Source organism: Lynx rufus, unplaced genomic scaffold, assembly GCF_022079265.1.
Source record: "Lynx rufus isolate CCGP_SWC_20201006 ecotype Redwood Valley unplaced genomic scaffold, mLynRuf1.p SCAF_5, whole genome shotgun sequence".
NCBI lineage: Eukaryota > Metazoa > Chordata > Mammalia > Carnivora > Felidae > Lynx > Lynx rufus.
The window spans coordinates 88,930,524-88,944,235 of NW_025814867.1; the positions used below are offsets into that span (position 1 = coordinate 88,930,524).

The 13,712-nt window shown below is 40.5% G+C and overlaps 1 protein-coding gene across 7 annotated transcripts in view; it reads right to left on the bottom strand.

Annotated features, from left to right (window-relative positions):
• KALRN (kalirin RhoGEF kinase) overlaps positions 1 to 13,712 on the bottom strand; it is a 670,515-nt gene that overhangs the window by 229,843 nt on the left and 426,960 nt on the right. For all 7 annotated transcript variants that reach the window (XM_047099540.1, XM_047099539.1, XM_047099542.1 and 4 more), the window contains 2 exons: positions 13,463 to 13,529; positions 12,788 to 12,897 (listed from right to left, as the gene is read on the bottom strand). In XM_047099540.1, the coding sequence (XP_046955496.1) occupies positions 12,788 to 12,897; positions 13,463 to 13,529 (177 nt within the window). The remainder of the gene's footprint in view (positions 1 to 12,787; positions 12,898 to 13,462; positions 13,530 to 13,712) is intronic.

The following is a 13,712-nucleotide window of genomic DNA, read 5'->3' on the forward strand; positions in this document are numbered from 1 at the left end:
ATAGTGGTGAGTTGGAAATCCCAATCTATATTTTTTAATTTAATTTTGAATTTTAAAATTAATTCAAAATTAAATTAAAAGATATAAAGCAGTTCTGAATCATTCCACTACTTACTTCCAGCATTGGAAAAAATAAATTGTATTGATTTGACCTACTCTGGCTCCTACTGCCCAAGCATTCTGGCAGTATCTGCTACTTGTGTTTCCCCTTCAACAACATAAAAAGATGTTTTTAGTTTTAGTCATATTTGGAAGGCCAAAATGCTAATAATGATTGGTGGGATCACATATAATTTTTTTGTCCACCTGCAATGCAAGTTTTTCTATAATAAATGAGCATTGTTGTAATAATAAAGAAAAGTCACTTAAAAATTTTGGGGGACTCTTAGCAATACCAATTTGAAGATAATCATCCTCCCCTAACGTGAATTTTAGAGCATCCTGATTTGACTCATGGAACAGAAGTAATTATAATGCAATTTGGGCTTTCAAAATACAAATATGCAGTGCTCAAAAATCAATAAAGTATCATATTTACTGACATGGTTTTTAATGTTTATTTATTTATTTTTAGAGAGAGAGAGTGAGCAGGGGAGGGGCAGAGAGTGAGGGAGACAGAGAATCTCAAGCAGGCTCTGCACTGCTAGTACGGAGCTCAACGTGGGGCTCGAACTCATGAACCGTGAGATCATGACCTGAGTGGAAATCAAGAGTCAGACGCTTAACCAACTGAACCACCAGGTGCCTCAAGTGATACTTTTAGAAGAACTGCAGGTGACATACATGTACTTAAGATGACTTCTAAAACATAAATAGGAAAAAATATTATATAATGCTGTAATTGAGGCTCAAACTTCTTTCCAGGCCAAAAAGGAAACATCCTTTTTTGCTGCAAGAGAAGCAGTCTGGCTCCCCACCATATCACGTCATCACTGAATTCTAAAAGACACTGAGGAGGGCACCTGTTGGGATGAACACTGGGTGTTGTATGGAAACCAATTTGACAATAAATTTCATAAAAAATAAATAAAAATAAATAAAAGACATTTATCATGTGGTCCTTCTCTGTGAGGAACACTAAATAATATAATGTACAACATCTTCATAAGTACTCTTTCAGAAGGTGTTGAGCTATTCTTTACGTGGACATTTCTCATATAAATCTTCACTATAAATCTCAGTGAAGACAATGATTAGAACGTCAGCTCTGTCCCATGATGGACTGAACAGGGCCTGGGGTGTGGATTGGAATGGCTTGGTGACGAGGGAGGAAATCTGATGGGCTGTTCTAGGATAAGGACTGGTGAAAGAAAATGAGTTACTTTAAAGAAAGAAGGACCCAAAAGGAGAGAGGTCCTGGAAGAAGAGAGAGAGGGAAAAAATGGGTAATCCAAAGGTCCCTGGCAATTGGGATAAACTCTCTCAGCTTGTGGAAAACCTCTTCCTCCCCACTCTTGGGATGTCACTCCAGTCCCCTAAGCTCTGACTCCCACGGTATTTAGGCCCTTCTACGTTAGGGTGATCAAATAAACAAAACAGCCAGATCATGACATTCCACACGGGATGCAACTCAGGGAGACTTTCCTTCTTTCCTTGACTTTTGACCCAAGGTCAGTGACCTGGTCACTTAAAGTTAAATTTAAGCAAACAGTGGTAATTATACCAACAGAACTGATCCTTGATCTAGATGCTAAAGACAGTGCTAGGAATTTTCTTTAAAATCCTGATATACTAATCATGACTTTTTGTGATAGCAGCTATCAAAAACCTATGAGAGAATGCTCAGTTTGAAAATTCTGAAGAAATGAAAGCCCTGTAAAATGAATCATATGCCTAGAATACTATTTGTATAATTAATGCCTTTCTGGAAAATGAAAGTTTTAGCAGCAACGACCACTAGCCCACCCATCTACTGATCCTGTCTCTCATTTTCCTTTCCTCCCAGAGCCAAGCACAAGTTAAAGAGCCAGAGTTCACACTTACTCACAGTTGTGTGTGGGGGAGTGTCTTCCGACGCCTCATTTTTTTGCATCTTTGAACCACAACCTCGTGGGGTTGTTGTGAGGATTTAATAAATCCACGTAGGTAAAGAGACCAACCCAGGGCCTAGCATACAGTAGACATTAAATAACTACTAGTTTTTTAGGACCAGTGCTTCCTAATCTTAATAAAGTCATCATCTGATAAACATACATTTGCACACTCTTCCCCATTCCTGGAGACTCATTCCTAGGGAACTCTCCCCTAGGGAAGACTGTGTTGGAAAATTGATACTAGATTACCTTTCCCTAGAAAATATCCTGGGAAAATCGTGATTGTGTGTTATAAAAATTGGATTCCAAGGTCACATATCAGTTAAGTTTGGGAAATATTGCTAAGCTGGTTTCTTTACTGGAGGGCTTCCAAAATCCTATAAAATGATGAGGTACGTTATAAGTCTCTGAAGTAAATAATGTGCAGTGCTTCCCAAACTTCTTTGCAAGAGGAACTCTTTTGGGGGCAGTATCAGACCTTGTCTCAAGGAACACTCCTGGAAACCCCTAGTTAATGGCCCCTGTACCTGGCCGTGCACCGCCCTCTGGGGTTAGGATCTGAGCTGCTGTATTATTCAGAAAAGCTCCCTGGGTAATTCCACTGTATCCAATCCATAGACCAGCATTTGATGGCAGCTATCCCAGATTCCAGTTGGCAGATTCCATATTGACTCCGTATGACTTAATTTTTTAATTAAAAAATCTAAGAATTAGAAAAACTACTTTGTGCTGGGCATATCAATTCATAACTTTGAGTAAGACATTCACTACCATCTTAATGTGATTGTTGAAGGCAAGTGGCAATATTAAACTTTATTTTGCTTTTTAATTTAAAGCTTATGAAGATGATAGATTATGTAACTCTGATCAATATCATTCTGTCTGCTTCAAGTGGACACGATGAGTTTAAATTAAAGCATAAGAGGTCACAACACTCTTCACAAATGATAGAATATTCCACCTCAGCTCTTCTATAGCCACATTTGTCCTCACCATTTCAATAATTATACATAGTAGATCATGAGGGAACAAGCAAAGCAAGTAGTTTAAGTGTTTGTGTGAATGTCTGGGGTTCTTTCTGAAGTGAATACAACTTTTAAAGAAATGTCACAATCTAAACAAAGTCATTACTCTATTAAATTACCATGATGCAATATATTGTACGCTTTCTGAGGAAAATGCTTCCCTCTGGCTTTGTACGGAATCTTGGGAAATGAAACCTCTAGCGATTATTGATGGAAAAACTTTTAGATGGTCTGTGATGAAGTACTGTGGAAACAGCACCATTCCAAATGTACATTGAGTCATTTTGATTTTGTTATTTTCTCCAAAGGTAAATTTGTTCAATGGTCTCACTGATTCTAGAGAAGTGCATCCGTCTGTTGTGGTCCAGCAGACAGACCTTTACATCAAGGGGGCGGTCCGCATTTAAAGGGTTATATATTTGATGATGATGATGCGTGTACATACGTGTGTGTGTACGAATGACTCTCACGCATGTGCACTTGTTAGAATGATAGAGGTAGTGAGAAGGGGAATGAAGGTAGAGGCCATGGCAAGGAGGAGAAGAACAATGAGGAGGATATATATATAAATAAAGCTGGAGGTAGGGTACGGAGAAAGCTCTTAGGTTCACTTCTTTGCAGGAAGTCCAGGATGTTGCCTCCTTATCAAAGCCAGGCTGGTTACTGTTTTCGTATAAGTGGAGCTAGACATCATTTCTAAAGAATCCATCAGTGGCCAGACAGATTCAGAGGCTCCGGATTGCAGGGGCTAGGACAGCTGATTAGCATACTGGGACAGCTATTAAACCAATGAGGAGTCGTGTGCAGTCCAGGGAAGGTGTGGGATTATTCAGGGGGGTGTTTCAGTCAAGTCTGATCACCTGGACTGAGCCATGTGAGTCACCCCTCTCTGTCCCTTGATTACACACCAGGAATTTCAGCCTAGATTAGAGATGAAGGGGAGAGGTGTCCAGGGCTGGGCTTCTCCTCAGCACATTTCTGCCCTCAGGCTCCAACCTCAAGAAGAATTTACCTTGCTGCACTGCTACCTGTTGAATATGTTTCACTAATGCTTTCTAATCTTGTTTAACTTGTGTGATCAGATGAGCCAAAAAGCATTTGCATAGACCTATAGCTTATTTTAATGTTAAAATAAGCATAAAAAATCTCACATTTAATGTCATTCATACCCATGAATGTGCTGTTCAGCAACTAGGTACAGAAGCTCAATAGTTAGTGTGCACAACTAAAATTAACATGACTTTGACGCATCCACATAAATGGCTACACTTTGTCTTGCTTTGGGTGTGCCCCAATATCCACAACCAACACCAATGTCCACAGCTCACTGAGAAAACAAACCCCAACAACAAAACCACAGGTGAACTTCTATGGGCTCTCCTGATGGCTTGTGTAGGGCTTGCAGTTAGCTATGCCTTAGGGTACGGGTTTAGGGCCCAAGAAAAACCACAGCAGGCCTTCCCCTTCCTTTTTCTCTGACATTTGAATGTTAAGAAAATGACAGTGTGATTTAATAGGGAGTTATTCAGACCTGAAATCTTCACTCTGCTACCAATAGGCTTGGGCAGGTCACAGACCTTTGTAAGCTCCAGTTTCCATAAAACAAGGGAGGAGAACAGAACTAGATTGTCTTTAAAGGTTTTTCCCAGACTTTTATATTTTGTAATTCTGTGATTTCTATAAATGAGATAAAACTAATACCAAGGGCACTAGGAGGGGAGATGCAGCATAGAAGGCATAGAATGGGCATATTTTAAGCAAGGGTGTGTGTCGGGAAGGGATAGGAGAGGCAAAGCAGGAAGCGGCCTGGTGGCCCAGCGGACACTGCTGTAGGCTGCACATCCTCTCTCTCACCACTGGGTGGAGCCAGCTCCTCACCTTGTAGCTGCAGATGGCCCCACTGCGTTGCAGGTTTAGTGGGTGGAAACCAGCATTAAATAAGGAGGAGAAAGTGAAACAGAACCTAACCCCAAATATCAGAATGCATCAGACATAGGGTGTTATTTTGACAAATTTAGTTTCCCTATTACGTATAAGAATGTGCATATCAGGACATAATGTTATAAACTTTTTCTTTGGTTCGTGATCAAACATGTTTGATAAACACCTTGCTGATGTTCCCTTCCAAAATAGAATTGTAGCCCTAGGGAGGTCTAGGTCTCTATCTACCTAGGTCTCCATCTCTCCTCCCCCCACACCCCCATAACTTCCCTTCTGTCTCCCCTCTCTAACTCCCTGACTACTGCTTCCCTCCCCTCTCTCCCTCCTTTCCCTCTTCTTCCCCTTGTTACCCACCCACTTTACTGCTCTCTCTAGCCTCTCCTCTATCTAGGTATTTAATCCCTCTCTATCCACCACCTTGCTTTGTGCCCCCCAACCCTGGCCAACGTCATTTCTGCCCGGAACTACTTCCCTCTTCCACCTCTCCCTTCCTCCACCTCAATCTTACAGCACAAGACACAGTGGAACTGGGAGCCTGACACCGGGACCTTGCCCCACCCCTCCCCCAGGGTTGAGACTGACTCACAAACTTCTCCCTGTTGCCTCTCTCAGCCTCCTTGCTAGACTTCACCACTTTCCTCCCTTGGCAGGCCTTTTTTCAAACTTTCCTCCATCATTAAGGGAGTCATCCCTGGTTGTAGAAATACTACCAGCTACTTAAAACCAATCTCAAATGCCCTCCCCTCTGTGAAACCTTTCCTATTTTTCTAACGGAAGCTGTTTTCTTTGCTCCTTTTAACTGCATTTGTGCTTCCCTCCACCCTGATCACAAGGTCCTAAATAATTCCCAGAACTCAGGGGGCAGAGCCTGCGTTTGATTCATCACTGGGTTCTAGCTCCAACTAGCACAGGGCTGGCCCAAGAAGGAACTCTGGGAAGATAATGGAACTGTGGGCTGGGCCACTGGTTCACTGTTATTTCCCATCACTTCCCCCAGCTCCTCCCCCACTGCTGCACACCATCCTCTGCTGCTGGCTGACCTTGGCCACCTGGTACCCTGGTGGGCTGACTTTGGCCCGCCCAGTGTTCCCAACTTAGCCACACATAGCTCAGGTCCTTCTCCCTCAGCCTCGAGCCCAGAAACAGTAGGCTGGGACTGCATTGGGTAGAGGCCAGGGCCAAATCTAAGCTTCCAGCCAAGCCAGCAGGGAAGAAGTGTACCAGAGGGATATGTGGCTCTGGTTGTCAGTCTTCCACTTGCCTTTCCAACCCTTGCTGAAAAATTACATATTTCAGGTAATTATTGTAAGACTGTGGGACCTTGGTGACATACCTGTGGAAGAACGGGGTTGAAGTGTTCCTCAAATGTGGGGATCCACCTAGAAGCTGGTTAGATATGAATCAAATCAACCAGCTTTTGCAGTCCTAGTTGGTGGTCTATGGAGTGGGGGAAGGGGAGAGAGCACTGACATGGGAAACCAAACCCCTGGGATCTATGCCTGATCTTTAAAGGGGGAGAGGGTGTCCCACACTGGGTAAGTCACTGGCTCCTTTCTGGGTCTCAATGTCCTTATCTGTAAATGGAGATAGTTGTACTTGATGGTGAGGAAGACCGTCAGAGCCCTGAGAGCAGAGATTTTATAAAAATGTTATTACTCTGGGGCGTGTGGGTGGCTCAGTAGATTAAATGTCCGACTTCAGCTCAGGTCATGATCTCGCCATTTGTGAGTTCCAGCCCCACATAGGGCTCTGTACTGACAGCTCAGAGCCTGGAGCCTGTTTTGGATTCTGTGTCTCCCTGTCTCTCTGCCCCTCCCCTATTCGCACTCTGTCTCTCTCTCTCTCTCTCTCAAAAATAAACATTAAAAAAAATTTTTTAAATGTTATTACTCAGACTCACATACAAATAACATAAAAATAACTGGAAAGCAAAAAAGTAAAGTTCAGATTTAACTGAAGGTGATAAGCATTTTAAACCGTTGTCCTTACTTACAGAAGCTGAAAATCTAATAAAGGCAAATTGAAAATAAATAATTTTTTTGAATTACAAATTGCAAGTTGGTTAAAAAAAAAACAACCATTACTTGGGGGGTGCCTGGGTGGCTCAGTCAATTAAGTGCCGGACTCTTGGTTTCAGCTCAGCTCATGATCTCACAGTTCATAAGTTCAAGCCCCATGCCAGGCTGACGGCTAATAGTGCGGAGCCTGCTTGGGATTCTTTTTCTCCCTTTCTCTCTCTTCCCCTCCCCTGCTCATGTTCTCTTTCTCTCTCTCAAATAAACTTAAAAAAAAACTTAATAAACTTAAAAAGTTTTTAATAAACTTAAAAAAAAACATTACTGTTTGGGGGCTCTATTTATGGAATATACTATCTTACCTGAGTGCTCCTGCAATGCTTAGCAAAATACAATAGAAATGGATTTAGTTCTTGTGTATATAAGTTTCATTATCTTTATGATTTTATAAAAAGGAGGTATAGTATGAAAATGGGGAGAACAGAGGGTAAAAACTAAGTATCATTCCACTTATACCTCCAGTTTCTCTAAAACCATTACTTACATTGAATTGTTCTTCACAGAAATTTTGGTGCTTGAGAATTTCTCTGTTCAATATTTATATAGACAAAGCTCCTTGAGAATGATAACATACACATACACACACTAATCTTGGTTGTCATTTTTCAAAGTGACACCATTTAAAAGATCAATACTAACAAGCTGAGAAATTTAACATATTCTTCATATCAGCCTTGGTCTAGGTAATAATTTCCTAGTGGCTCAGCTAACTGTATCATTCAGGTAGTATGAGCTACCTCATTCAGGAGCTCAATCTCTCCACTTCCCAATATTCTTTTCTCCCTCCCTCCCTCCCTCCTTCCCTCACTCTCTGGAGCATAGGCAGATAACCTAAACTGTGCACTAGTAACGAGAGGAATGTGTCTGTTAGTGGCACTTAACCGTAACTTTGTAAAGATGCAAACAACTGGGGTTAAAAAGAACCTTTGGATATTTTCAGGTTAAAAAGTAACTATTTCATAAGTATTCCTGAAAAGCAAACAGGTGTTTGGACCATTCTATGGTCCTCCCATTAAGAAGCTCCCAGGAAGTTAGTATCCAAAATATATGAAGAATTTATACAACTCAACACCAAAAAGCCCCCAAACAATACAATAAAAAAATAAACAGAGGACCCGAATAGACATTTTCCAAAGAAGACATACAGATGGCTAACACAACATGAAAATGTGATCAACATCACCGATCATCAGGGAAATGCAAATCAAAACCACAGAGATACCACCTTACTCTTCTCAAAATGGCTAAAATAAAAAGACAAGAGATAACAAGCACTGCAGAGGATGTGGAGAAAAAGGGACCCTTATGCACTGTTGGTGGGAATGTAAATTGGTGCAGTCAATATGGAAAACTGTATGGAAGCTCCTCAAAAAATTAAAAATAGAAATACCACATGATCCAATAATTCTACTACATTTTTACCCAAAGGAAGCAAAAACACTAATTTGAAAATATACATGCACTCTATGTTTATTGTAGCATTACTTACAATAGCCAAGATAAGGAAATGACCTAAGAACCCATCAACAGATGAATGGACAAGGAAGATGTGGTGTAAACACACACACACACACACACACACACACACACACACACACACACTGAAATATTACACAGCCGTAAAAAGGATGAGAACTTGCCAGGTGCAACAACATGGATGGACCTAGAGGGTATTATGCTAAATGAAATAAGTCAGACTGAGAAAGTCAAATGCCATATGGTTTTACTCATATGTGGAGTCTTAAAAAACCCAAATGACTAAACAAACAAAAAGCAAAATCAACCTATAAATATAGAGAACAAACTGATGGCTGCCAGACAGAGGGGCATGGGGAAGATGGGCAAAATGGGTGAAAGGAAGTGGGAGATACAGGCCTCCAGTTGTGGAATGATTACGTCACAGGAATGAAAGGCACAGCATAGGAAATACAGTTGATGACCTTGTAATCATGTTGTATGGTGACAGATGGCAGCTATGCTTGTGGGGAGCACAGCGTAATACACAAACTCATCAAGTCACCATGTTGTGCACCTGAAACTAATGTGTCAATTACACACAAATAAAAAAAACTAAAAATTAAAAAAAAGAAGCCTCCAGGAAACTCCTTCATTCAGATATTCAATCATTGTGCTATGAAGGCTATAATTGTTAAGATTCTGGTAGTGATGAGGGAAAAAAAAACATACCTAATGGTTTTCCCTATCTTGAGACTTTCACAAACAAAAGACTGAATTATGACTTAAGTGGCATTAGCTATTAGTCTGCAAACTGTAATTCTATTTTTAGTCTGTGAGCCCATCCATCCATCCATCCATCCATCCAACAAATATTTACTTAAAGTGTACTGTGTGCCAGGGTATGCAGTAAAAGACATGATCTTTTACGGAGTTCACATTTCCTGCATTTTCAAAGTTGCCTCAATTGCCATTTTCTCTCTTATTTATTAGAGATTTTAGAGGTGTTATGCTTTTTTCAATTTATCAACATGTGTATGGCATAAAGGGAAAGCCCACAATATGAGAAAAGCCTTAGCCTCCAGATACTGTAGAGAATTAATACACAGCTTGATTTTCTTGGATGTTCCCTAAACTATGAATAATTTAAAACATTAATTTTTTTTTTTTTGGTGGAGAGCTTACTATATGCAGAATTCTTTTCTTTTTAATGTAGATTATACTAATGATTCAGCATTAGTACTAATATCAGTAATTATGCTATACTATAATACAGTGGCTGTGCTGGGCTCTGTATTAGGATAGAGAATCAATACTGAGTAGACCTTGACCACCATGATTTCAGGGGTTCTTTTTCCTTTTTTTTTTTTTTTTGTAGTTTATCTTCTTTTACTTTACGCTAGTAATATCAAATTACTTGCTCAAGTTCTTGAGTCTTATTTACTGCTTCTAAGTTGCTATGGTCTTGGAAATGACCTAACCATCTAACAAGATTGTTAAATAATCTAACAAGAGGTAAAGTGGTTGTTGGGACAGATAGAAAGGTGCTTCTATGAAAAGATAAGAGCTGTATCTTGGTGATATCTCTTTTGGTTGCTCAGAGGTTGGTTTTTATTTTCTCCTGGTTTCTTAATAACATTATAAATAGGTAACATTTGCTGAATAGCTGTGTTCTTGATAATTAAATTTATGCCTCTACAGAATGTAGTATTCCATGTGGTTTAACTTGAGGGTTTCTTAGAACTATATTTTGTTTTTGTTTTTGTTTTTGTTTTTTTAAATGTTTATTTATTTCTGAGGCAGAGAGAGACAGAGCATGAGTGGGGGAGGGTCAGAGAGAGAGGGAGACACAGAATCAGAAGCAGGCTCCAGGCTCTGAGCTGGCAGCACAGAGCCCGATGCGGGGCTCGACCTCACAAACCGTGAGATCATGACCTGAGCCGAAGTCGGTCGCTCAACCGACTGAGCCACCCAGGTGCCCCTAGAACTATATTTTGTAACTGGTAGCTGTTTCAGCTACTTAAAAATTACCAAACTGCTTACTATGGCTTACTAGAGTGATATCACAAAACAAGAGTAAGAGGTAGATACTTTGTTACTTTGAAATGAATATTCTTTTCCCTTATACATTGATTTGGCAAAAGCAGGGCTCACAGGAAGTGCATGTTGTGATCTCTAGACTTCTATATCTAATCGGTTTGGTAAGAAAATGGGGAAAGTGAGACTTGTTGACTAAATTCCAGAGATCATAAATCAAAAAAGTGAAAGTAATACGCCTTACTGCTTACCAGTCCAATGTCTTCTCAGATATCCTGAGGGAGGTGGGATAATGCTGAGCAGGACTCAGAGGACAGAACTGGGGATCAGTGGTCAAGAATGGCTTTACTGGGATCTTATTAAAGAGACAGGAGGAAGAATATTTCTATGTCTGGAGACTTCCAGACAAACCAAATGGAAAGTGCTGAAATTTGTGATAAAAAAAAAAAAAAGAAAGAAGGAAAGAAAGAAAGGAAGGAAGGAAGGAAGGAAGGAAGGAAGGAAGGAAGGAAAAGAAAGACTGGGAACTTCTATTAAGTACTCCAGAAAGTTTTCCCTTAGAGCTTATTGGTTTCATAGTCTGACAAGGTTATCATGTCATGGGAACTATGCATTTTCTGTTCTTTTAAAACTGATGCCATTTGATGACATAACAGGGTATTAATCATTAGGAGTTGATAAGAGAAGAGTGGTTCTCCACATCCTATTCAGACCTTTTAGAGCTCTGGATCATTTGACATCCAACTCTTGCTTGCTCTTAGTTATTCCTAGCAAAGGGCCATACTGAGGTCTTATTTTCTAGAGCTGGGCTGTCCAGTTTGATAGCCACTTGCCACCTAAATTTGTTAAATTGAATAAAATGAAAAACTCTGTTCTCAGTAGCACAGATCACACTTCAAGTGTTCAACTGCCATGCAAGTCTGGTGGCTATAGTATTAAACAGCAAGGACACAGAACATTTCCAGAAACATTGAAGAAAGCTTTATTGGATAGTACTGTTCTACAGTCTTGCCTCACCTGTTCATAGAGTCTCATCAGGAACTCTTGGGGCTGGTAGTTTTATCTCCAGCATGACTACTTAACTTGGTAAATGCCTTGATAAGCCTGACCACAGGACTTCCTCCTGAATTGTATCCTACAACATTCAACCTCTACCTTTAGCCCCTTTCTGCAACAGAGTTCCGAGAGAGCATTAGGACTTTATACCAACACTATTCTTGTGTCTTGAGATTCCCTTTCTTTGTTATATTTTGGAAACTGAGTTATTTCCATTTGTTGGCTATGTAATTAACCAACCAATGTTCTTGCTGACTCAGTTAACAATGGAACGTGTTACTATGCTGTAGAGGAGATACTTAAATTGGGAGTTGGACAAAATGAACTATGAGGCTTTAGGGCCCTATGGTTCTATTTTAACAAAACATAGAGGGTTGACTGATATTCCCTATAAGCTGTCAAAAAATGTGTTCCATTAGGTATTCTGATTATCTATATATTTATTTACATATGTTTTTGTTTTGGTTGAAGGTGGGGATTATCAGGTAGTTGGGGATAGAGGAGGAATTTAACTTGAAAAAAAAAACTTCAATGGAATTTGATACGTATGGCCCACAAGGTAGAATAATTAGCCTTAGATGAATTCTAGTGTCAGAATTCCCCACAGTTTTGCTGAGGGGAAGCTACTTTCAGTTCCTCAAAGCCTGGTTATCATTCTGATTGGATATGAAGATGCTGCCCTAAGGAGAACAGGGGAGGGACATTGCCGAATTCTTGACTTCACTGTCCATGAGCAATTTTGGACAATTGTGGAAAAACAGGGGTGAGTGAGAAAAAAGTCTGACAGCAACTGACTTAGAAAACTTAACAGGTAGGGGCGCGTAGGTGGCTCAGTCAGTTGAGCGTCTGACTTCGGCTCAGGTCACGATCTCATGGTCCATGAGTTCGAGCCCCAGCATCTGGCTCTCTGCAGTTGGCGCAAAGCCTACTTTGGATCCTGTGTCCCCCTCTCGGTGCCCCTCCCCCACTCATGCTCTCTCTCAAAAATAAACAAACATGAAAAAAAAAAAAGAAAAGAAAATTTAACAGGTAATATCACCAGGCAGTAACAGGTAATATTACCAGGCAACATTTGCCAATCAGCTTTGATCCACTCATTGAGAGGCCCTGATGATGAGTATTTATGGCCCTAAGTATGCTCTGGGGAAACCCTCCACCAACCTACTTGTTATGAAAATCGTAGATCTCCTGGATGTTGCCAAAGATGATATGCTCTTTATTAAGGATCCCAGGGGGGATCTCCTCCACGCCACTGGTCATTTCCCACAGGTAGGTCTGTAAGATAGCAACATCTTCATCACTGGCAAGTACTACAAAATGCAGACAAAATAAACAGGTCTTCACACGGGAGGGCTAAGACTCAGACTGGGCTTGCATATGGAGTGTAAAAAGTGAGATGGTAAATAAACAGAACGGGAAGAAAGAAAACCCAAATGTTCCATTACCTTCAACTGTTGCTAGGGAAACTCACATTCTGGACTCTAGCAAAGTACAAACTCCACATTCCTCTTATTAAACGTGTGTGTTTGAGTGTGTCTGGGGGAAGGTGTAAATTGCAGACTGAACTTAAGTTCACTGACTATGTCATGGTTTTTATTTTGAATTCAAGTCTTGTCTATGCTAGCTGGGGCTAGCTCCAATCTGAGAAGAGTTTCTTTGCAAAAGCATTTTAAAATCCCCTGCAATTACTACTGACTCTGGGAGAAAGATTTCCTTTGTTGGCTTTTATGTGTTAAGCTCCGGGAGAAGACAAGGAGCACTGAGCTCCTCTCAAGGACTTGATGCTGGCAAGGCTGTCATTTTTCCAATACAGCTGTGAACCGATTACTGCAAGACTTACCTCTAAGCACTCATGTAAGTCCCTTACATACGCCTTCTCTGTCTGCAGTAATTCAGCCATAATGAATCTAGAAGAAAACAAATGGGCTTTTAGTTGGTTCGGGATATAATACCTCCCCTCCTTCAAACTTCCCTTCCCCACCCCAGCATTTATGACATTCCTGAATGACCCCATTTTTCTGTTTTACCAACATGTCTCTTCCTTTCTTCAAAATTCCTTGCCTCTGAGTATTATCATTGGTTCTCTATCG